This window comes from Chrysemys picta, chromosome 1, assembly GCF_011386835.1.
Source record: "Chrysemys picta bellii isolate R12L10 chromosome 1, ASM1138683v2, whole genome shotgun sequence".
Lineage (NCBI taxonomy): Eukaryota > Metazoa > Chordata > Testudines > Emydidae > Chrysemys > Chrysemys picta.
The window spans coordinates 259,485,669-259,510,025 of NC_088791.1; the positions used below are offsets into that span (position 1 = coordinate 259,485,669).

Consider the following 24,357-nt stretch of genomic DNA (forward strand, 5'->3'; position numbering starts at 1 on the left):
GCTCACCAAGATCTTCACTCAGGTTTGTCATGAATAGACATGGACAGCTAAGTATGTAGCTCTTTCAAAGGAAATAATTTTCTCCCCTCAGATACACGTGATCAGCATACATGCACAGCTCATGCTGATTTTAATACATCTCTCTTTAGTGCAAAATCTCCCCATTAGTAGATTTCATAATGTTTCTTCTTTCTTTCTGGATTTGTAGAATACACTTTGGACTCTAGAATAATTTGAGAGATCCAAGCATGCATCATAACAATATTTAAGATAAACATTTTAAAGTACACCTCTATCCTGATATAATGCTGTCCTCGGGAGCCAAAAACTCTTACCGCGGTGAAACTGCGTTATATCGAACTTGCTTTGATCCATCAGAGTGCGCAGCCCCCCCCCCCCCCCCCAGAGCACTGCTTTACCATGTTATATCCGAATTCGTGTTATATCGGGTCGTGTTGTATCGGGTCGCGTTATATCGGGGTAGAGGTGTATACCCAATAAGTATATTTAAAGTATCATTTTCCACCAAGTTCCCATATTGCATAATATTTAAGGCAAAACAAGTTATATTTAGCAATATTTAATATTATTCAGGTGGAACACTAAGGATGTGTCTACACTAAAAAATTAAATCGCCCTATGTACAGCCACTGCAGTAAGTACTGCCATGGTGCATGTCCACACTACTCTCCTTGGGTTGGTGGTGCGTATCTCAACGGGAGCGCTTCCACAACCTAAGAGGGGGAATGTGGGGAGCTGATAGTCTCTTGCTGCAAGGCATTTTCTCCAGAACTCCAAATAATTTGTGACTTTTTTCTGCACCTCCAGTTTTTTAATATATTTTGAAAATGTGGACTCCTGAACTTTACATAGTATTCAGTATCAGTCTTGCCAATGCCTTATACACAGAAGTAAAATTGCCTCCCTGTTTCTACTTACTACTGCTCTGCTTATACATCCAAGGAGCGCATAGCCCTTTGTGCCACAGCATTGCACTGAAAGCTCATGTTAAATTGCTTGACCACTATGACACCTAAATCCTTTTCAGAGTCACGGTTTTTCCGGAACACAGGCCCCCAGTCTGTAGATATGGCCTGCATTCCTTTTTCCAAGACATGTAACTTTGAATTTGGCTATATGGAAATACATTTTATATGAACAGGTCCAGATTACAAAGCAAAACAGAATTCTACCTTATGCCTATTTGACTTCTGTTATTGGCCCTAAATTTGAATACTTTAATGTTCATTATACAGACTATGCTGCTTTCTTCTGTGATTTATATCAAGTAACCTCCACTGTCCAGTAATACTCAATTCTGTGAAGCATATTGGGATATACTTTATCTAAATGTTATATGAAAGAAAATTGCAACGGTATTTTACGTAGCGTACTAGGCATCTGATCCAAAGTCCATTGAAGTCAATTAGACTCTTTTTGTTGGCTTCAGTGGGCTGTGAATCAGGGGCTAGCATCTTTTATTTCTGTTTCGACTCCTGTTTGATATACTAGTCTCAGCTGTGTTAAACAGTGTGAAAACCTGAAAGCTGGCCAGCACTAACTAGGAAAATAGGGCATCATCAACACATGCAAACTCTCTCCAAGAGAATGATATTTTTGCAGCTTATAGAATTAGTCCATGCTGATTTTGTGTCTTATGGGAGTCAATATAGAGCTTATTTTTTCCCAATAACTTATTGTTCTTATTATGACTTTTAAAAAACTTTTTAGAGGCTTGGTTTCTGTTTTTGACTACCTCCCGATGGTTTGCTGTGAGGCTGGATGCCATCTGTGCCATCTTTGTTATAGTGGTTGCCTTTGGTTCCCTGTTTCTCGCAAACAGTAAGTACAGGTGCTAGGAATGTTAATGCTATAATTACAATTTATAGCAACACCGTATTCTTTTTCAGAGTTTACTTTCTCTAATTGTTTAAGGATTGCAATTAAGTAAAATGTTTCTTTCTAGTTCCTGGTCTGTTCCTCAGTCCAAGACATTCCTGTAAGTACTGGAGACAGTTCAGACTTCTCTGGGCTCAAGGGCTTGGCCATGAACCTAACATCCTTCCTCCAAATTATCTCCCCCGAGTGTTGCAGAAAAGCTTGCAATTCTACAATCTTGCCTTTACTGTTGAAATACTAGCTTTTAAAGCTGTCTTTGGGACAACAACATTTGTTTCCCTTCTTGTCGCGGCAGACTCGGCCAAACAGAGCAGGCTGAACATTCAGGGATGCAGCTCAAATGTCTTGGGTTCAGGGAGAGGCCAATCCCAGAAAGGGAGATTGCATTATAAAAAGCTTTATATTCATTGTCATTCTCATGCTGTTGTTTTATATGATCATCCCAAAACGTAATTATGGTAGATGTTCTAAAACTAGATAGTCTTCTAAAATACAAAGGAAGTAATTATCTTGGACATGAAATTTGGGTGCTAATTTGCTGTTCTTGGTTTCCTTTATTTTTCCTTTAAGATAATATATATAGACCTATATACATTGCATTATAGAGAAGATTTCCAGATAGGTTTCAAGTTACTAGACTTGAAGACAAATCAAAACGCTGGGCTTGATTTGTCTCTCCAATCAGTATAAGGAGTAGCTTTTGTGAAGTCAATGGAGTTATGCTGATGTAAAATGGCTATAGTGAGAGGAGAATTGGGTCCCATATTAGGACCAAATCCTGTTTAGTTTATTCACAAGAGCTGACTCATTGAGTGTAATGAGTCTGTCCATGTGAGTAGCATGAGCAGAAGTTTGCCCTTCAAAAACTTCTTGTCTGCTCTTACAGTGCTTTGCACCCATTTATACCAGTACATAGTTTGTGTAAATGCTAGCAATGTGTTTTAGTAGCATTTTATGCTCACCGTGCACAGGTTTAGTAGCCTGAGCCAACTCCCTTTGAAATTAATTGAAAGATTCTCAATTGCTTAACTGAATAGCGATGACCCTAAACTTGTGCTTAAGAGATTAGTTGATTCTGGGCTTTTTTGTTGTTGTTGTTAAAGACAAGGTGCCTGGCAGTGGAGAACCAGGACCTTATTTTCAAACACGAATATAGTTTTAGAAAGCTTACAAAAGTAATGTGACTAGATAGACCTTTTCCACAGAGCTACTATTTAAACTGGTGTGACTGAGAGTCAATCTGGCTCTACCACTTCAATGGCATATTAGTTTGAAAGACAAGTAGAGTTTTGTGTAATTATATAGATGTGATTTTTCTCCTCCTCGCCCTACAGCTCTGGATGCAGGACAGGTTGGCTTGGCATTGTCCTATGCAATCACACTCATGGGAATGTTCCAGTGGGGAGTTAGGCAAAGTGCTGAAGTTGAAAATCTGGTAATATTAATTTGCTCAACTTCATATTTTTCACATCTCTTTGCTGTTAAGTGACATGAAATACATTTGAAGTGTTATCTTTGCATTAATGGAATTTTAAAGACCCTGTACCGCATTGCCAAAACTGAACTGCCTCCCATATTTGCAGGAAGAGAGAGGCAGCCCCCAAGTGTCTCAAATTTGGGGAGGGGTTAGTTCCGTTAGTTAGTCTTTTCCATTTAGAATCCCGTAAAATCTCAGTTATCAATAAATCTTGCTGTCTCTTTGATATTTGTATGTCCATGGATATGAAAAAAAAATCTGCTAGCTATCCAGCCAATACTGTAGTAACCAGTATACTGATTTGGCTCTGCTGATGAATTACAGATATTCATTCCAAGCACATAATAACCTTAGCCAGAGCTGCAGGGGACAAGCTCATTGGTGAAACCCCAGAGATGGTGGTGGCTCAATACACACAAAAATGATAAACTTATCAATGATATTACTAATAGGCTGGGTCTTCCTGTAGCTCAGATGTAAGTCTGATCTCTAGTACTACTCCCATAGATGCCCAGGAGAAAGACAACCTATCATGTAGAAAATAAGGCTCCAGTCCTGCAAAGGATGTGAGTAATCCCATTGTCCTCAAATTAATGCTTACATTGACTCAATTAACATGCTTTAAAATTAAGTACATGCTTAAATGTTATGCTGGATCGGGACTTATGTTAGGAGGTAAGACTTGCATTTCTATTTAATAAAAATAGGACAGTACCATGATTCGTCCTCTCCCCCACCCCCCATATGATTGAAAGAAAATTTCTGGTGTCATTTTGTAGCTTTTTTTATAATCAGAATGTTACCCAAAATATAAAAGAGTTTGAGTTTATTGCTTGTGTGACTTTTTTCTAGATGATCTCAGTAGAAAGAGTAATGGAATACACAGAACTTGAAAAGGAAGCTCCTTGGGAGTCCAACAAACGTCCACCAGCTGAATGGCCAAGCCAAGGAGTGATAGCCTTTGAAAATGTTAACTTCACTTACAGCTTAGATGGACCCTTGGCGTTGAGGCACTTGTCTGTTCTAATTAAATCAAAAGAAAAGGTATGCATTGCATGCTTACTTCAAATAGACACAATTTTCGTTAAGGAGGTAATACCTTATGGTCTTTTTTTTTTTTTTTTTTCAACTCTATACAGTGCTATAAAATATACCAGGGTGGCCAAACTGTGGCTTGTGAGCTGCATGCATCTCTTTTATAGTTAAAATGCGGCTTGTGGAGTCCCCTATACCCCTCCATTCTCTGCCTATCAGACTGGGGTGGAACGCTCAGGGCGTCTGCCCTGCAGTGGGGTGGTAGGGCTAGGGGCTTCTGCCAGAGACGACTGGTGCCTGCTGAGAGTGGGGGGCACAATTTAAAGGTTTAAACAGTTTGAGTCTCACCCCCAGGTATGCCCCCTCAGTGGCCCCTTCCTGCAGCTCCCCCATGTTAGCTCTGCAGGAAGAGGCAGCAGCAAAAGCAGCGGCTCTCCCTGCTGCTCCCTGCTGCTTGCCACTGCCTCTCCGAATGGCTGCAACTTCCAGCTTGCTGGCTCCAGGAACTGACCGAGTGGAGGCCAGATAACCCTAGCAAAAATCAGGGGGGGAGGCACGTGACCCCATGTGACCCCCCCCCATGCATCGCCTGTGGCTTCTGCCAGCAGGAAGGGGGCCCCGAGCCCTGGCAGGCACTTCCCGCAGGGCTGAAGCCCCAAGACCCCACTCCCTGCCAGGCTGAAGCCCTGAGCTCCAGCAGGCGCGCCCCAGCTCTTGAACTTCTGAAGATTGTCGTGTGCAGCTCAAAGGGTCAGTAAGTTTGGCCACCCCTGAAATATACTATCCTTAGAAAATGAGGCCTGTATTTAAAAAAAAAAAAAAAAAAAAAAGTAATTATAGTACTCATATTTACTAAAGGATAAAGCATGTTTACTTACTATAAGTCATGCAGTAATGTTTGGTAATATGCGTGGTTACGAGTAAATAACCTACTTAAGAACTTGGGAAACTAGGGAATTTGTGATTGCCTATTGCATAAACTCCAAGAACAAACACCACTTAGATTGTATGCTCTTCAGGGCAGGGACTTTCTCTTTGTTATATGTTTGTAAAGTGCCTATCCCAGTAGGGCTCGGGCCTTTAGGTGCTACAGAATACAAATAGTTATAATAAAACAAACGCAGACCTTGGTCCTGTGATTGGATCCATGTGGGCAGATCTGAATCCTTGTGCATGTGCAGAGGCTTGGTGACTTCAGTGGGACTCAGCCCAGGTGAATGGATCCTCTTGCACAGATCTGATTGCATGATCATGGCTTTTATTTCAAAATGCAACTAAGGTCACTAAGAGAAAACAATATGCATGCCAGACGTCGTTTACAAAGCCCAGAATTTAAAAGCAAGGAAATGAATAATTAAGGGCATGCTAAACCAGGGGTTCTCAAACTCGGGGTTGGGACTCTTCAGGGGATCATGAGGTTATTACATGGCGTGTCGTGAGCTATCAGCCTCCACCCCAAACCCCGCTTTGCCTCCAGCATTTATAATGGTGTTAAATATGTAAAAAAGTGTTTTTAATTTATAAGGGGGGGGTCGCACACAGAGGCTTGCTATGTGAAAGGGGTCACCAGTACAAAAGTTTGAGAACCACTGTGCTAAACTGTTAGCCACCTTATGAACGCAATACTCTTATTAACTACAAAGAAATAGGAGCATCACACTTTGCTTGAGAGCATTTTCTGTCTCTGCCACTGAGAAGACAAAGCTGCTCTAATGATTCCAACAGTTTGTATCCATTAGGGGAAAAAAGGTCAAGGATGGATTGAGTTTAACTAATTTGTTAGTTAAAGCTAACTGCATGTGACCTTTCCCCCAGTTTAGATACAAGTTTAATACCTTTTCCATCAGCATTCGTCTTGAGAAGCTAAACTATTAGGAAGCTAAGTATGGATGGGAAAGAGGGGAGATAAGTAGAGTTGTACAAAGGGACACTGAGGATCCACTAAAGGAAACACAAAAGGGGCAGGGAGAGGTAACACAAAAGGTGGACAGTGACAATAAAAAATAAAGGAGGGTGCACACGCACACACACACATAATCCCAGGATGGGGGAGAAGGAGAGATAAGGGGGAAAAAAGTCAATTTCATAATTTTAGGATTGTGGGGATTTTACTTCAGTTCCTTTTGGCAACTTATCCAATTAACTATCAGCATTAATGAGATTGTTAGCCAAAAGAAACACAGAAATAAAAACCCTCACTCTGAAAACTTTTGACTCTTCTCCCTTTGCCCCATCATCCCAATTTTGAAACCATCTCAATTGAAAGAGTGTGATAGGGCAAGTTTCCCCCATAGACCAAATGAAATTAGAGCCCTGCAGTGTTAATTCGTGTTTTGCCACATTTCAAATGCAGATATACGTTTTTTGATTAAGAAATCTTCCCTGGGAGGTTGGCTCAGTTCTATACAATCGTTGCCCTGGCTTAATTTGTAACACACACTTCCATTCAGCCCCAACCACCATGCCATTCCTCAAGTGAATCATTTTAATAACAAGCATGTTACAAGAATTCAGCCCTTCTATCCTGTTCAAAGATAATTTCATGGAGAAAGGTAAGTGGGAGTTGAGGGCAAGGAGTTTACAAAGTGTAGTAAAAAAGCTGTTTATCTTCTCTGTACTTTTCTTGCCTTTGGGGCAGCTCTGTAGAAGTTATAATAAGCCACTCTAGTGTAATAGTGAATAAGAAGATTTAAATTTCATGGCAAGAAACAGAAATAAAATAAAAGAACAGAAATAAGAGAGGTACCCAGACAGTGGCTAAACGCTTGTTGCTTTTTTGATCTGAGTGATTGTGCTGTGGGTTTGTCATCCTAAAGTAAGTTTGCCCAGTTTGAAACTCTTGCAGCTCTGGAGAGAGATTGGTTTCCTTTTTAGAAGCTACTGTTTTTGATAATGTATCACATGGTATGACAGTAGGCCATCACCACTATAATGTGTAAAATAATAGGTTTCCAGGTATCTGCCCCGGTTCCCTGGATTTTAGTAAAAGGGAAACATTTCTTGAAAACCTAGAAGTTGCTAACATTTCAGGCCTTGTCTATGCTACAGGAGTTACTGTGGTACAGCTATGGCACCAAAGCTATGTTACTGCAATCCCATAGTGTAGACGCAGATGACAGTGATGGAAGGGTTTTTTCCGTCACTGTAGGAATGCCATCTCCCTGAGCGATGGTTGCTAGGTCAATGAAAGCATTCTTCTATCAACATCAATCTGGCTGCCTCTACAATGGGGGTTAGGTTGACATAGCTACGATGCACAGGATTTTTCAGTCTACCTGGCTTAAGGTTTAAATACAGAATAGGCCAAAGTATTTTCTCACTGTCCTCTAAGGCCTCAAACAACACATAGCAACTAATGTAGATGAAGACTACGTCTACACTATGGAAGCTTCGTGGCGCAGCTAGTCCTGGAACCCACCAGAGGAGAGGCAATTCTTGATTTAGTCCTAAGTGGAGCACAGGATCTGGTCCAAGAGGTGAATATAGCTGAACCGATTAATAATACTGACCATAACATAATAAAATTTAACATCTCTGCTGTGGGGAAAACACCAAAGCAGTCCACCATTGTAGCATTTAATTTCAGAAAGGGGAACTAGACAAAAGTGAGGAAGTTAGTTAAACAAAAATTAAAAGGTACAGTGCCAAAAGTGAAATCCCTGCAAGATCCTTCAGCAGGAGTGGGGCTGAAGCCCCGAGCCCTGGCAGGTGCCTCCCATGGGGCTGAAGCCCTGGCAAGTTCCCTGAGTCCTGGCAGGCAAGCCCCACCACCCTGCTGTGGGGCTGATGCCCCGAACCTTGACAGCTGCACCTAGCTCTTGAACTTCTGAAGATTATCATATGCATCTGAGTGTCAGTAACTTTGGCCACCCCGTCATAGAGGATAAACCCATCAGTGGCTGTTATCCAAGATGGTCAGGGAGACAACCCCATGCTCTGGATGTTCCTAAGTCTCTTGACTTCCAGAAGCTGGGACCGGATGATAAGGAATGGATGCCCTGTTCTGTTAATTGCTCTGAAGTACCTGGCATTGGCCACTTTCAGAAGACAGGATACTGGGCTCGATGGACCATTGGTCTGACCCAGTATGGCCGTTCTTAAGTTTTTATGTTTTTATGGTATACGTTTTAAAAGTAGACCAGGCCAAAAATAGTGGTGGATTTTAAACACAACACAGCTGTCTTTGTCAAAGCTAGATGGTAAGTAGTGTTTAAAAACACATTAACACATGTCGGTTCATACATTTGCTAAACATAAATTATTTTCTTTGTCTGGATGACCTAAATCTGAGTTGTGTTTAGTAATCAGGGACCCAATCCTGCTGATATACCCTTTTGTGTATGGAGGTAGCCATTGGCTTCAGTAGGGCTGCACAAGGGCCTGCCTGCCTGGTTTCAGCTTTGCAGGATAGATTTGATTATGATCTGTATATGGAAAAATAATGTGCCTTTTGAATAACATGATTTATAACAGGGAATAAAATCCTGTTTACTGAGAGCCAGTTCAAATTCATGCTGATTTTAGCAGCATGTAGTCAATTTAGAGAAATCCATTTGTATTTTTGGTCAAACACTGAAAAATGCAATGCTTTCATTTGATGCCTGCCTGAAAGAGAGATATTGACAATATACAAGCAGCTTCATTTTCATTTTAAGAGTTACTTTATTTTTGATAATGTTTTTCTTCATGTTGTTAATACAGTAGTGTATATCAATAAGGTTTTCAAAAGAAATGCTTTTGAACTCTTTCTTTTTAAAACACTTTATGTGTGTTCCCCATATAGCTTTTTCTTTCTGATTTATCTTTTTGAAGGAAGAGGAGCTTTAGTAGAGTTTCTTCAGAAATATTTCTCATTATTTCAATTATTTTTTTCCTTTTACTTTTATACCATTCCTTTAAACAGATTTGCTAAAACTAAGCTGTATTTTAGGTAACAGTAAAATAATTATTAGCACTTACATAGTACACCTCTACCCCGATATAACGCTGTCCTCGGGAGCCAAAAAATCTTACCGCGATATAGGTGAAACTTGCTTTGATCCACCGGAGTGCGCAGCCCCGCCCCCCCCCCCCCCCCCCGGAGCACTGCTTTACCGCATTATATCCAAATTCGTGTTATATCGGGGTAGAGGTGTACTTAGTGATTGTACACACCTACGTGAATCAGTTATTCAGTAAAATCGTAGAATTGGAAAAGTTAGAGGTAGAAAAGACCTTTTAGGTTATCCAGTCCGTCTTCCAAGTTGCTTCTTCCAGTATATTTTCTTGTGCTTAGTCTAGGGTGTTTTTTTTTTTTTTTAAATGCAGGTTCTGCCACTTTGCTTGGGAGCCTATTCCATATCTTAAATTCTGTGTTACAAATTTTTTCCTGATATTCACCTTAAGTTTTCCTTTCCTTAATATCATTTCAGTATCTCTGTGTATCACGCTACATAATTGCCCAATTTTGTTTGGTGTTTGTACTTTTCAAATATTCTTCTGTTGTCATGTGCCTTCTTAATCACTTAGCCATGCTATAGTGTACATCAGTGGTTCTCAACCTTTTCAGACTACTGTACCCCTTTTACAAGTCTGATTTGTCTTGGGTGTACCCCAAGTTTCACCTCACTTAAAAACGACTTGCTTACAAAATCAGACATAAAAATACAAAAGTGTCACAGCCCACTATTACTGAAAAATTGCTTACTTTCTCATTTTTACCATATAATTATAAAATAAATCAATTGGGATACAAATATTATAATTACATTTCAGTGTATCCTGTATATAGAGCAGTATAAACAAGCCATTATCTGTATGAAATTTTAGTTTGTACTGACTTCGCTAGTGCTTTTTATGTAGCCTGTTGTAAAACTAGGCAGATATCTAGATGAGTTGATTTACCCCCTGGAAGACATCTCCTTACCCCTGGTTGAGAACCACTGCTGTGCAAATTTAACTCTTTTGTCTTCCCTCATAAATCAGTATCTCCAGTCCATGGTAATTTTTCTTGCTCCTCTCTGAAATCCCTCCAGTGTTTGCCAATATCTCTCTGGAAATGTGGTGCCTAGAACTGAATGTAATATATACCTAGAACCTCAGAGTTGCGAACACTTTGAGAAGTGAGGTTGTTTGTAACTCTGACTTGTTCGTAACTCTGAAGAAAATGTTATGGTTGTTCTTTCAAAAGTTTACAACTGAACATTGACTTAATATAGCTTTGAAACTTTACTATGCAGAAAAAAATGGTGCTTTTAAACATCTTAATTTAAATGAAACAAGCACAGAAACAGTTTCCTTGCTTTGTCAAATCTTTTTTTTTAAACTTTCCCTTTTTTTTTTAAGTAGTTTTAAGTAATTTAGTTTAGCACAGTACTGTACTGTACTGTATTTGCGTGGTTTTTTTTTTTTTGGTCTCTGCTGCCTGATTGTGTACTTCTGATTCCAATTGAGGTTTGTGTTGACTGGTCAGTTTGTAACTGGTGTTCATAACGCTGAGGTTCTATTGTAACAGGTTCTGCCAGAGCAGATCTATAGAGAGAGTTATCCCAAGCTGCACTCTGTGAGACAGTTGATTGGGTGTACATTCCATTTTTCTAAGTAATCCTTACCTGCTTCTTGATGAAGACAGGCTTTTGCAAAAAGGAGTTCACTATCTGAGTCATATTTAGTCAGCATTAATTTTGCCCCTTTCTTCATTTATTAATAGACATACAATCTCCCTAAGTGTGTTTTTTTTTCATTTGATATATTTGTAAAAGATTTTTTAATTCCATACCATTAGGCTTCTTAGCATTTCCTTATTTTACATTTTCCCTGCATTTTCTGTGAATGTATTAGTTGGGTTGCTTGTCCATTTTTGTTGTTGTTGCCAGTATGGTTTTTTAATCCTCTGTTCTTTGAGCGGCTCCTTGTGAAGCCATATTGGCGGATTTGCTTTTTGTGAATTCCTCTTTTCTTAGAGGATTTTTAGACTGTGTTGTGCATTATAGTATATTCTATAATTGGTCAGCCTCCTTCCACTTATTGTGCTTAACTAGATTTCTTAATTCCCTCAAATGTCTTCTTCGAGATCCCTGCTTATGAGATATGTGGCTCTGGTATTCAGAGCTTTGAGAAAAGCAGCATCTCTGTCCCCTGCAAGGATCTGAACTTTCAAAGCTAGGCTATAAAAGGAATCCACTGCCCCAGCCAATATTAGTTTCTTCTTTACTGCAGCTCCTTATGGCAAACATTAGGACCATCTCTCCATGCCCTTTGCTCAGATACTTTTTGTAGCCCTATTGTTGACTCTATTATGGCTCCTCATTGAGTTTGATCAGGGGTAAGCAACCTATGGCACGTGTGCCAAAGGCAGCACGCGAGCTGATTTTCAGTGGCACTCACACTGCCTGGGTCCTGGCCACCGGTCCGGGGGGCTCTGCATTTTAATTTAATTTTAAATTAAGCTTCTTAAAGATTTTAAAAACCTTATTTACTTTACATACAACAATAGTTTAGTTCTATATTATAGACATAGAAAGAGACCTTCTAAAAACATTAAAATGTATTACTGGCATGCGAAACCTTAAATTAGAGTGAATAAATGAAGACTCGGCACACCACTTCTGAAAGGTTGCCGACCTCTGAATTAGATACTATTCAACTTGAGTAAGGTCATCAGAATCTGACTCAAAATTGTCTCAAGTGTTGTTAGTAATGCTTGTTTAATACTATTAATGGTGGAGCTCAAAGTGCTTTACAAAGAAGTGTTAGTGTCATTGTTCCCTTTTTGCAGATGGAGAAATTGAGGCACAGGGAGGTGACGTGACTAGTGCAAGGTCACCCAACAGGCTAATGGCAGAGCTGAAAATGAAACGCAGGACTCCTAAGTACCAGTCCGGTGCTCTATCCACTTGGCCACATTGCCTCTCATTTAGGCATTCAGCAGCTCATATTAAGGGAGGCCTTTTGTTAAGAAAACATTCATTTCACCTTTAAATGAGATGATTTAGAAAATTCTTGAAGCTTCAAATCCCATCCGACTCCAGGGTGTTGTTCTTCTTAGAGTTTTCCTTTTAAAAAACAACAACCATTTTTAAGGAATTTACTTGTTGCCTTGCCTTTTAATAAATCTCAGTTTACATGAATGGAAGAGTATTACAAATACTTTGTTGGAAGCTACTAGGGTTAATCATACTGGCTTGGTTGGTTTTGCAGGTTGGAATTGTGGGAAGAACAGGAGCTGGAAAGAGCTCTTTGATAGCAGCCCTCTTTCGTTTGGCTGAACCCAAAGGACGAATTTGGATTGATAAGTACTTAACATCAGAACTGGGACTTCATGACTTGCGGAAGAAAATTTCAATCATACCTCAGGTATGAAGCTGACTTTGTCCTCCACATGCATTTTCATTTTAGGGCTGTAACATTTCAAAGAACTCTGTCAAGATCATTTTTATAATCATTTTTTCTTTTTCCCCTCTCTGTTGTTTGCACTACTCCTAGATCCCTGAATTTCATCCTTGTCCATTTTGTAAATATAAGTTTCCCTGTTCTCCCACTGTAACCTTAGAATGGAGCTGAAATAATCACGGCTTTTTTAATAACTTCATTATCTATGGATTTCTGTCACGTCAACCAATTATTTTGTGTGTGCATAAGTGATAATCAATATCAGCACAATTCTAGAAACAGTTTGAATTAAGTTTGCTGGCTAACTACCGCTGAAGAGCCAACACAGAGCATAAAATACATTTGCTAGAACCTAAAAATACGAGTGGCTATTGTTTTCCATAATATCTCTGCAAAGGATTACTAAATTGAAAACAAGAGTCTATATATTTAGTATCCAAATGATTCAGTCTGAAAATACGGCAAAATGTTTTGATCATTTAAATCAGTCCATTCTTGTGGACTAATTCTTCAACAAATGCTAAGAGACAATAACTGAGATTGTGCTTCTCTGTAAACTGATGTATTTGAAAGAATTTGAATAAGATCACATTCTTTCCTACAGACTGCCTCTTCCATAACATATAGGATCAGCCCTTTGGGTCTGACTCTTTCCTCTTCTCTGTCCTCTTCGTGCTGCTCTGACAGGAGTGTAGGGGAGTGCAAGCAGTAGGCCACCTTCCCCACCAGGAGAAAGATGCAGAGAGGGCATGGCAGGAGTGTGTTGCACTCCAGCAACATCCAACTGGCATATGATCCCTTGGGGGCTGTTGCCAGCTGTGCAACCTGCCCCAGGGCAGGAGCTGGGCAGAGAATCACAGATCTGCAATGGGTTCCCTGATCTCTCACCCCTCAACTGGACTACATGGAAAGTGGTACAGCAGAGAATGTGTGTGTGTAGGGTTTTATTATTGTTCTCTTTTTTTAAAATAAAAAAAGCAAAGGAAGAAACCCTGCTGTCCTCTCCCACACACATACATGCTCCTGAAATCCAGATTTGTTTGTCAGTATGTGATTTTTGGTTTTTCATGTATTTGAATTAAATTCTGAGTGAAAATTAAACACACTTTTTTTTTTTTTGCATTGGTGCTTTAGGCACTTGATTGACATGAATGTTTGTAATGTTTTCTTATTTTACTGGCTATATCCATATCATCATATTATTTGGGTGTAAGCACAAAAATTAATAATAAACAATATCAATGGCCAAACAAGACTTCACAACTAAACATCTGTTTCCCCCTCAGCTCCTCTCTCCAGCAACAGAGTCTTTCTAATTTCTAAATGACTTTCCTCCTTCCTCCAGAACTGACCATACATTTCCTACCAGCTAAAATGCCAGTCTGAAGAGGTGCTATTTCAGGGATAGGCAACCTATGGCACGCATGCCAAAGGCGGCACGCGAGCTAATTTTCAGTGGCACTCACACTGCCTGGGTCCTGGCCATCGGTCCGGGGGGCTCTGCATTTTAATTTAATTTTAAATCAAGCTTCTTAAACATTTTAAAAACCTTATTTAGTTTACATACAACAATAGTTTAGTTCTATATTATAGACTTATAGAAAGAGACCTTCTAAAAACATTTAAATGTATTACTGACACGCAAAACCTTAAATTAGAGTGAATAAATGAAGACTTGGCACACCACTTTTGAAAGGTTGCTGACCCCTGTGCTATTTGCACTGCATCTTAAATATTACCATATTCTGGCTTTGGACTACTGAAGGGATCAAACTCCAGAGCTGAAAACCTTCTCCCAAAAATGTCTTGCCTCTTCTCCTCAAAAAGATGAGTCTTGTTGCTGACCTCTACAGCATTCTGCATGTGGTATTGGGTGGAAGTTTTCTTTTGAACCACATCTGCAAAAGAGGTACAAAAAGGGGGAGTAATGGAAGAGATCACAAACTGGATGATGGACAATAGCAGCAAAACCAATTGTAGCCCAACAACAGCCGTTCTTACTGTAAATCACAAAGGAGAAACAAGCCCAAGCAGTGATCCACTAGCTATGTTCCCTATGTTCAGTAATCCAAGGACACCAGTTAAGCAGCCAGTGAGTACCAGCCCTCCTCTGTCCAAGATTGGACTGGATGATGACCCTGATGCCTACCTCTGAGTAGTGACCAATGTTGTTCAGTTAGGGCAGTTGTTCTAGGCCTTCAATTTATTAACAGAAGAGGCACAAGCCATGTGTTAGGTCCTGGCTGAGGATAATGCTACCAGCTACAAAGCCATAAAGCTGCCATCCTAGACCTGATGAGGGGCATTGGAAGAAAAGTACTTGTGGTGGTTCTGGAAGTAGCCCTTTTCCTCATCAGAGCAGCCACACACCTTTACCCTACAGCTGACTGAAAGAGCAAGCTGGACATTGTTGCAGCAGAAGAATTTTGTATGACCCACATGCCTTTGGATAGCTGGGCCTATGCAGGTCACCAGATTCCATGGGGACTCTGACCTATCCTCTGGCCATAATTCCCCTTTGAGGGGGGAACATGGCTCTAGCAGCCATGACTATAGGGTGCTCCCTCTGCAGTGCCCTATTCCTTTCATGAACACATGACCTAGGAGGCATGTGCTTTGCAGGTAGCTCATCCTATTTGTTTGGGTGACGGGAGGAAACACTTGGTTAGACACCAGTGGGATTTATTTGGCAAGTAGCATTTTAACTGTTAATTTCCAGCTTCCATTCTGTTTTGTTTAATAACGTTGGATCCAGAAGCCTTTTACCATATTGGTGTCTGAATGTTTGTGGGTCCATCAGCAGGGTGAAGAAATCAAGGTAGCACTCACTTAATGTACTGTTTTATATGTTTATATTCTATTATCTCTCTTTTTAAAAATAACTGTGAATGTAATAAGAAGGTTAACAAGCAATGGCTCTTTTATGCCTCTCTTCGTCACCTGGCTTTCTTTTTTCTTTCTTGAGAATAGAAGCCAAACAAAAAGAGGTAGGTATGCTGTTACTAGCAAAGAAATACAATTGGATTGCAGCCTAATGTGGGCCGTCTTTTGTTTCTGCATACTGGAGGCTTCATTAATGCACAGTGGTGCTACTCAGTGGAGTTAGTGACCTTTTTCTATTTAAAGAGGACTTTACATAGACTTAAATTCTTTCTCTTTTGTTTGTGCACAATGTTCTTTTCTCCTGAAAATGGATGATGATCAGTTCATTCAAGGGCTACAGGGTTTTGAGAACTTTAACTACAAATATTTCAGGTGATTTCCACATTTGGATATCTGATCCCAGGTGAACAAAATATAACTTTAGAGATGGAAAACTGCTGATCAAATGCTGTCTCCACACCTTGAGCACTCATAATTAATTGTATATGTTATTCATGCAGAAGTTTCCTGACCTGACCATAAAATTATTTTAATAAAGTAAAATTTTATTATTTTTATCTTGCTAGTTATATAGAAGGTTTTTGTCATAGTCCCTAGGGGTTTTAAGTGTCTGAAGATTAGCAGGTAGGGTTTCTCTTCCAGATAAAGAGAGGTTTGTTTTCTACTAAGTATATGCAAAGGTCTAAGACCAAGGAATGACTTTAATCATTTTGAAGGGTGGGGGAATAATTATATTATAATAAACATTTTGTACTATATTACTAATATTTGTATAAGTAATAAAAATAGCTACATAACATGGAGCAACAGTTTGTAGCTGCAATCCTCAGCATTCTCTGGGAAAACTATGTAGTCTAGCTGTAGGCGTTCAGTAAAATATATCGTGTAGCATGCTAACTGAGTCACTCTCCAGAGAGTGGTGAGAAACAAGACTGAAGTTTTCTTAAATGTGAATTTAAATATCTACCCACAGAAATAAAAATGTGCTTAGGTTTCTAATTGTTTGCTTGGATGGACCTGTTTGAAGGTTGTGTCTGTCTGTAAATATTATCTGTTACCCTGACTGAAGCATTTTTACAACAATTATTTACAGGTTTGGCTTATTAACTTCCTCCCATAAAGCAGGCTATTTTAAATACTAGTCTGTGTCAGAAATGATAATTAAAAATTATCCTTATCTGCTGTTGCAATACATGTTTGCTTTTAGGATGACATAATAGTTATGAACATTTTATAAATTCAATTTCGTATTTTGCCAACCTATAAAAATAGATTGAATGGAAAATTATCTTAATAATACCTTCAAAACATCTCAAATAACTTATTAAAATGTGTATTGTTAAACAAATTACTTGCAGTGTTGTTTTTTTAAAGAAAAATGTTTCCTCAACCATTGTATTAAACCCCTTAGCTAATTCAACAGGTTTTTATTTAAGTTTCCTGATGCAACAAATACTTTCAAGTACTTGCACATTACAAGAAAAAAAAAAAAAACACATGATCTTATTACATTTTTGTACCACATTCTGCCATCATCAATACCTTCATAATAATACTCCAGGAATGGTTTAAAAATTAACACATCATCATAAAAGGTTTAGGTCCAAATTCTATCCAGATTTTCTTCATCCTCATGCTGGTCCATGGACACCAGTAGGGTTACATGGGGTCTTCATCAGGTAGGATTTAACCTTTAAGATGTGTGATGTCTTTACAAAAATCATATCATATAAACAAATGTTTACTCTTTTTAAAAAAAAATTGTAGATTTAAGAAACTCTGGTAACAAATCAGATATTTCACAGTCCTCAACAGCATGATGATGTTTTTTTTTGGCTTGGATTACCTTGTGTATGACACCAAGAATTACTGACATCCTAACATTTCCTCCAGTCCATGATTCTCAGATTGTGCCATCTCTGCTTGAATATCATTCCGGGCTGTTAGTAGAGAATTCTGGGGTAAAATCATGTTCCTCTTGCTTTTGTTGACTTGAAGATCAGTTTGTGGCATTGGGCTAAAGCTCAGTGGTTCAGCGCTCTCCCACTTTTGTTGCCTTAACCTTTTGATTTCCTTCGGGGCCTTTGGGTAGGAACAAACTTATTTCCTGGTCTTTTCATTCTCTCACACTTCTTCTTCCCTTCAGAGCATGGAGGTCTTTGCCCTCTGGGTCTTCCAGTGTAGTGCCTCCCTGACAGGTCCCTCTACCTCTCCTCTTCATGGCAGAACTGCCCAGAAGGCACCAACCAGAGACCAAGCAGTGTTCATCTAACAAGGCAGTTCTGTTTAGCAGCTCAGGAGAGCTTGACCATGCCTGTCCACAGTTTGTGGACCCTTGCTCTGCCAAGGGGAGAGGCTCTGAGTTGGACTAGTTTGAGAGGGTCTGCCTCCCATCAAGCCACAATATATTCCACACTGAGAGAGAGAATACAGAAAGGAAGGAATAATCTGATCGGCTCACAGGAGGAGGAGTCCAGGCACCCCACCCCTGCTGCAGAAGTCCAACCCAGATGAGTCCTGCCACAAGTCTTTAAATAGGACACTTCTCGTTAGGCAAGGGGCAGGCATCCTTTCCAGCTTCCCTTCCTCTCAAGATGAGGCCAGGGAATTTTAGAGGGATACCCTAGGCATTTCTTCTCTTGGATGAGGATCCAGAGGGTGACAACTTCTTTGCAAAGGCTGTCTCTATCCCAAGGAGCATGAAAGAGCACACCTATCCCACCAGTGACTTAACAGTGATTTTACACACCCACACAGAGGCTAAAAAAGGAAGAATGAAAATCTAGCAGGTATGGCACCCCCTCACCAGATTCCAGTTCCAGCTCATTAACTGGTATGGGGTGCTAGAACATGACAATCAAAACAAGATGGGAGGGGGTGGTTTGAACCCCATTTGCTCACTAACTCCATAGGCAGAAAAGTGGGGTGGCCACAACTGAAATCCAAGAGCAGAAAACCCCAAAGTTGATCAGTCCTCAGACTGCAGATCAGAGGCTGCCTTTTCCCTATGTAATGAAGGAAGGAATACGAGCCCTTTTACATGGGCAAAATGTTTTAGAAAACAAGCTACAACATTTTAGTAAATTCAGGAACCAAGGATGTCATCACATTCCTGCCTGAGGTCTGTGAAGTGGTAGCAGCCCTAACCCAGGGTATGTTTAGTCCCTCCATAGAATGGACTAATAGTATATCCTGGCTGTCTTCACCGGGGGCATTAGGATGCCAGCAGCAGGTCTGAGGGGATTCCTACTGCCCCAGCTGGGAGAATAGGCCATAATCATCCTCCTCCTTCTCCCTCTTTGATTCCCTTCACTGGCTCATTGTATTTCACTATATCAAGTTCAAGCTTCTTAATCTCCCCTCAAGACTCTTTACAACTCTTTCCTCCTTAGTCATTTGCTCATTCTTGTCACCCCCATACCCTGTGCTCTGCCAATTATGTTGTCCTTTAATGCCCATTTGTCTGCTTCTCCTACAAATATCTCCAGACTTTCTTCCACATTGTCCATAATATAGAATTCCCTCCCTGAACTAATCTATACTTCTGCTCCTTTTCTGCTCTGACACCTACAAGAAATCAGTCAGTCATGGCTAGATTAAAAAGAAAATTCAGATGATTTGGAACCATCAACTTGGGCATGTATCTAGCCTGTGTAAGTGTGTGTTGTTTTCTTTGCCACTCTTGTCTTGCCATCCTGTTCTCTCCTTCGGTTTGTCACACTCAATGTGTTAAGTCTTGTTTGAAATTAGAGTGTAAACTCTAAGGGGCAGTGATTATGCCTTGCCGTGTGTTTGCCTAAAGGTGCCCCAGTTCTCTCTTGGTGCTACTGAAGTACAAGTATTAGTATTAACCATCATTAACAGATACATATGTAGACATAAATGTTGCAGAAAAGTTGTGAAATCTATTTATCTTTCAGATGCTTTAATGTTAAACTTGGAGGGTTTCTCCAGACTGAAATAAAACAAAAATCCCAACACCTTGTATTCTACCTCTTGAGCCACTTGAGTCTTCTCCTCTGTCTGTGCCTTATATAGGTAGGGAGCAGAGTTTCAAAAGCACCCAAGTATCCTAGGAATGTAAGTGTGTTGAGTTGATCTTCTTGTTGTTGCTTGTTTCCGCTAACAGTGTGGATGGATTTAATTGCCTCGCTTGTAAATATACTATAAAGTGTTGTGGTGTCAAAAGTAGCACAGATATGCCAGTTCAAGTACAGACAGAATAAATTGTTGCATATATTTTGATTTTGTCAAAATACCTGTATTTGTTTCATCTGTTTTATTAAATATCTTCATGCAGGCTTGTTATGCATTTATCTTATTTTTTCTTTAACATGCCCCTAATACACCTCTGAGTTTTCTTTTCTTTTATTACTTCTGTGATATAAAAAGAATCACAACTGTTTTTTTCCTTGCATTGTACTAGGAATCATTTGTTGTTGTACTACATATATGTGCCATTCATGCTTCAAATCAGCTTTACTGTGTTTAAATTCTGTGTTGCAGTATGAAAACTAAGTATATAAAAAGTAAAATGTAATGTTGCATTGGTTTGTAGGAGCCCGTTCTGTTCACTGGAACTATGAGAAAAAACTTAGATCCTTTCAATGAATACACTGATGAAGAGCTGTGGAATGTCTTGGAAGAGGTAATTCCAAATATCTAATCATTTGTATCTAATGTTCACATATAAAATAACATTATTCATAGTGTTTATACATACTAGGTTTGATTTGGTTTCGTTGGATTCAGTGAGGATATGGCTGACAGAAGAAAGGAAAACAATTGTGGGGTGTGTAAATGTATATAAATGTCTCTATATATAACATTGACCTGCTGGATCTTGCATTAATATTTTTTATCATGCCGGATATATTTTGATTAATTAAAAATAGATTTTTAAACAGTTTTAGACTTAACTGTAGAATTGAATTATATAGTGTGTGGATATGAGTATGACATGTAAATCTTACATGCTTATTGTTGTGTAAAGCATAACAAAAAATAGGCAACCTAATCACAACAACAATATTTTGTTAAGAAATGAGTTACTCATCCTACAGTGCATTGGCATACCTACAGGTGCAACTGAAGGAGGCTGTGGAAGAACTTCCTGATAAAATGGAGACACAGTTGGCAGAATCTGGATCTAATTTTAGCGCTGGTCAGAGACAGCTCGTGTGCCTTGCCAGGGCAATTCTCAAAAAAAATCAAATTCTGATTATTGACGAAGCAACAGCAAATGTGGACGCAAGGTAAAACACCAAAGGCCATAGTAAAATGAATTATCCTGTTTGTACACGGTTGGTGTAACACAGAGGTGAACTGAAAAGCTTCATATCTTGTGCAGCCTGTGCTGGGGTTTGTGTTTTCATGAAACGCTGATGGCATCACTAATGCCTAATCAGAGCAGGCAAACCAAACACTGTACATGTCTTAAGGGGTTTGATCACGAAAACTCCCCTGAATGCATCCTGAGAGGGGATAGATACAGGCTTGTCCTCGGAAAGAGAAAAATATCCTTGATTTCTGTGCGTAAATTAACATTCAAAGCTATTTACCCTGCAGCAGCCATGGATAAAAGACTCCTTTTGGAAATGCAGATCAGCACTGTCAAGATAACCTCTTAGAGAGATAGAATGGATGAGGCAATATCTTTTATTGGACCAACTTCTGTTGGTGTCTCTCTAATATCTTAGGACCGGCACAGCTACACTGCAAACAAAAGATAATCTCTTGACAGACTTCACAGAATGGAAAGATTCTAAGGCCACCACCATCCTACAAAGATGAGGGACCTCATGATGAAAAAGTTAGACACAGCGTTGGGGTCTGTTGATCCAGGAAGGGTATCCTGTGCACATAGTGACAAAGCCTTGTAAGGAAAAATGACTGTGACAAATAACAAATAATATTTATTAGATCTCATTCCTTCCAAATGCTCAGGATGGTTTTCAGCACATACAGTTGGTTACAGATAAAACCCATTAAATAGAGGAACTCAAAATCCGAAGAGATCTTCGAATATTATAGAACTAAAAAATAAAGTAGTCTTTAAAGCTCCTTTGAACACTGGTAGGAATAAGTAAAAGAGACCGTATTTTTTGAAAACACTGCAAATATGCTGCATCAGTTTGAGCTGAACAGATAGTTCCACCAAACTATGGTTTGAGAAAATCCAAGGACAATAAAACAGCAAGTCCCTCAAATAGATGCATTTAATATTTTTATCATCAAAGCAAATTGTAGTTCACTCACTGGTCAAAGAATTTATGCCTTCTGTTCATGACTGGTCATTCAGTGCACTTTTTTCCACTAGCTGCAATCAGTGGAGTTGCTTTGATATTCAAATATAAAAGGAGTTACAAAAATCAATTCCAGATATAATAAGGATCTGAACAGCATTAGTGAGAAGTCTTGCCTGTAGTATTCCAGTGTGCTATATTTAATATTATTATTTATTTGAATTACCACAGCATGTGGGAGGTCTGGTTATGGAACAGGACCCCATTGTGCTAAGCAGTGTACAAGCACAGAACAGAGACGGTCCCTGTTCCAAGCGGCTCACAATCTGTGTATAAGATTAGACAACAGATGGATATAGACAGACGGCAGAGCTCAAAGAAACAATGAGAAAGTTTTGGTCAGCAGGATAGGCAGAGTTCTCTGCACACCAGCAGCCTAACTGTTGTCAAGCTTTTTGTAGGCATCCTGGCAAAGGAGAGTAATGCATTAATCATGCAAGATGATCAGTGCAGGTGGACCTCTTGTGAGGATCAGCTTGCGGGATTGGGGCCTGTTTGGTTTTTGATTTGCTCACTGTAGGTCACTTTGGTTGTAGTTTCCCTGAGGAAAATTAAATTTGGGTGCTAGCAGAGAGAGAAAAGCTGACTGAAGAGTTGTGAACATATTGCCACATGCAAAACCTACAGATTTTGTGGCCATTTCTGAGGAGGTAGTACAAATTCTTGATTTCCCCAAAGAAGTCGGTCATTCTGTACACAATACACAGTTACTTCCACCACTGCAGTGCTGTATATTGCCAAACTGTTTTAGTACTTTGTGAGAGACTGGCAAGATGTGCAATAGTCCAGTGCTGGGAGAAATTACCCTTCTGTATCAGAATGCCAAACTTCAAAAATTTAAGGGCGGTGTCCAGTGAAACCCTCCCAACTGCAGTTAACTGTACCTTGTTTACCTATAGTAAGTCTATAATTCTGGAAGCAAAGTATCATTGTCAGTTCTTACACTGACGATAGCCAAGGTGGCACTCCTCTTTCCACAGAAGAAACGGGCTATTTTATTTTCACTTGTATTAAAAACAAAAAAACAAAAACACTAGCATTAGCAATTAATAGACTTCTTCCTGATTCCCATGGAGTCCAGAACCACAAATTCATCCTTCCACTGAGGTATCTGCCCATGACTCATTTTTGTAACCTCTTCCTGGGAGAGAAGTGGTGCCACCAGAGAAGCTTTGCAGTGAAGCATGGATTTCATTTCTAAAATCTTTAGAGAAGAAAGTGCCTTTCCTTCTCCATAGATTTTGGGCTGCTAGCTTATTTTTGGCTAAAAAGTGATATAATCTGTGATTTAATCAGACCAATGGAAATTTCATATCCTCTTATTCATCCTCCCCATTTTGACATCTTTATTTTTTTTATTTGCACTATCTATTTAAATTATCTTACTTGACATGTGCTGCAGATATACTGCAATAAAGTAAATGTTTACTAATAGCAACCATAAGCATTGCAATACAAATGATTGAAGAGGTATCAACTTTAACTTGGAGTTTCTTCTTTGAGTTGGTTTGCACTGCAGTTTGCAAAACCTTTTTCTTAAAATCTTGGGCGTAGCTGTGGTGGTGGATTTTTAAGTAGTGCAACCTAATAGGATGCACGTCAGGAAATACTGCAGTCTATTGCCAAATAGAAAATGGTCTAAATATGAAAGTTTACATAAGCCTGGTGGTCTTATGTAAAGTCTTAATGTATAAGTATTTCACATGATGATTGATGGAAATTTAGCACAAGTTTAGCTTTTCTTCATGGACATGAAGTTGGAAATTTTATCTCCATGAATAAAATAATTCTGTAGTAGTTAAATGATTCTTAAAAGTTGCACATGAAACCCTCGGCATTACAATTGGAAATGATATGAATCACTTTATTTCTGGCGTTATGTCTTGGAAAATCTCCAGTAATTGAGACTTGTGAAACTTTCTGGAGAATTTACATCCCTTTTTCATCCCCAGATAAATCTGTTTGCATGACGTTTAATTAAAATAGGGTTGGGTTTCCTTGTCAGCTACCATTATTTGGTTAACGTTCAGATCAGGTTTTTGTTTTCAAACGTACCTGAAGGATCGCGGCTCTAGTGAAGCTGGTCCACAGAGGTGCCTGATCCCAGTGCGAATTCACCCTGAGGAATGGCAAAGCCACTGCTACTTTGCCTCAGTTTTCCACTGGGTGGGTAGCTGTAATTCACATTGGGAATGGCATTTGCACTCAGTCAGCCCAGGCCCTCTGGCCCACACCCATTTTCCAGCTAAATCTGGGTGGGGCCTTTTTTGAGGCTTGCTTCCTTCCCTCCCTTGTTGAAGGTAAAGTTGCAGTTGCTTTCAACAACCACAACCCCCTTTTCCCCTTCCCTACTCTCCTCCAAAATCTGCATAAATCTTGGGGTGAATC

General features: G+C 39.5%; 1 protein-coding gene across 1 annotated transcript in view; it reads left to right on the forward strand.

Annotated features, from left to right (window-relative positions):
- Positions 1-24,357, forward strand: part of ABCC4 (ATP binding cassette subfamily C member 4 (PEL blood group)) — a 225,654-nt gene that overhangs the window by 166,531 nt on the left and 34,766 nt on the right. The window contains 7 exon segments of the mRNA XM_005305004.4: positions 1-22; positions 1,732-1,842; positions 3,234-3,334; positions 4,229-4,420; positions 12,590-12,745; positions 20,223-20,312; positions 20,747-20,919. Coding sequence (XP_005305061.1) covers positions 1-22; positions 1,732-1,842; positions 3,234-3,334; positions 4,229-4,420; positions 12,590-12,745; positions 20,223-20,312; positions 20,747-20,919 — 845 coding nt within the window.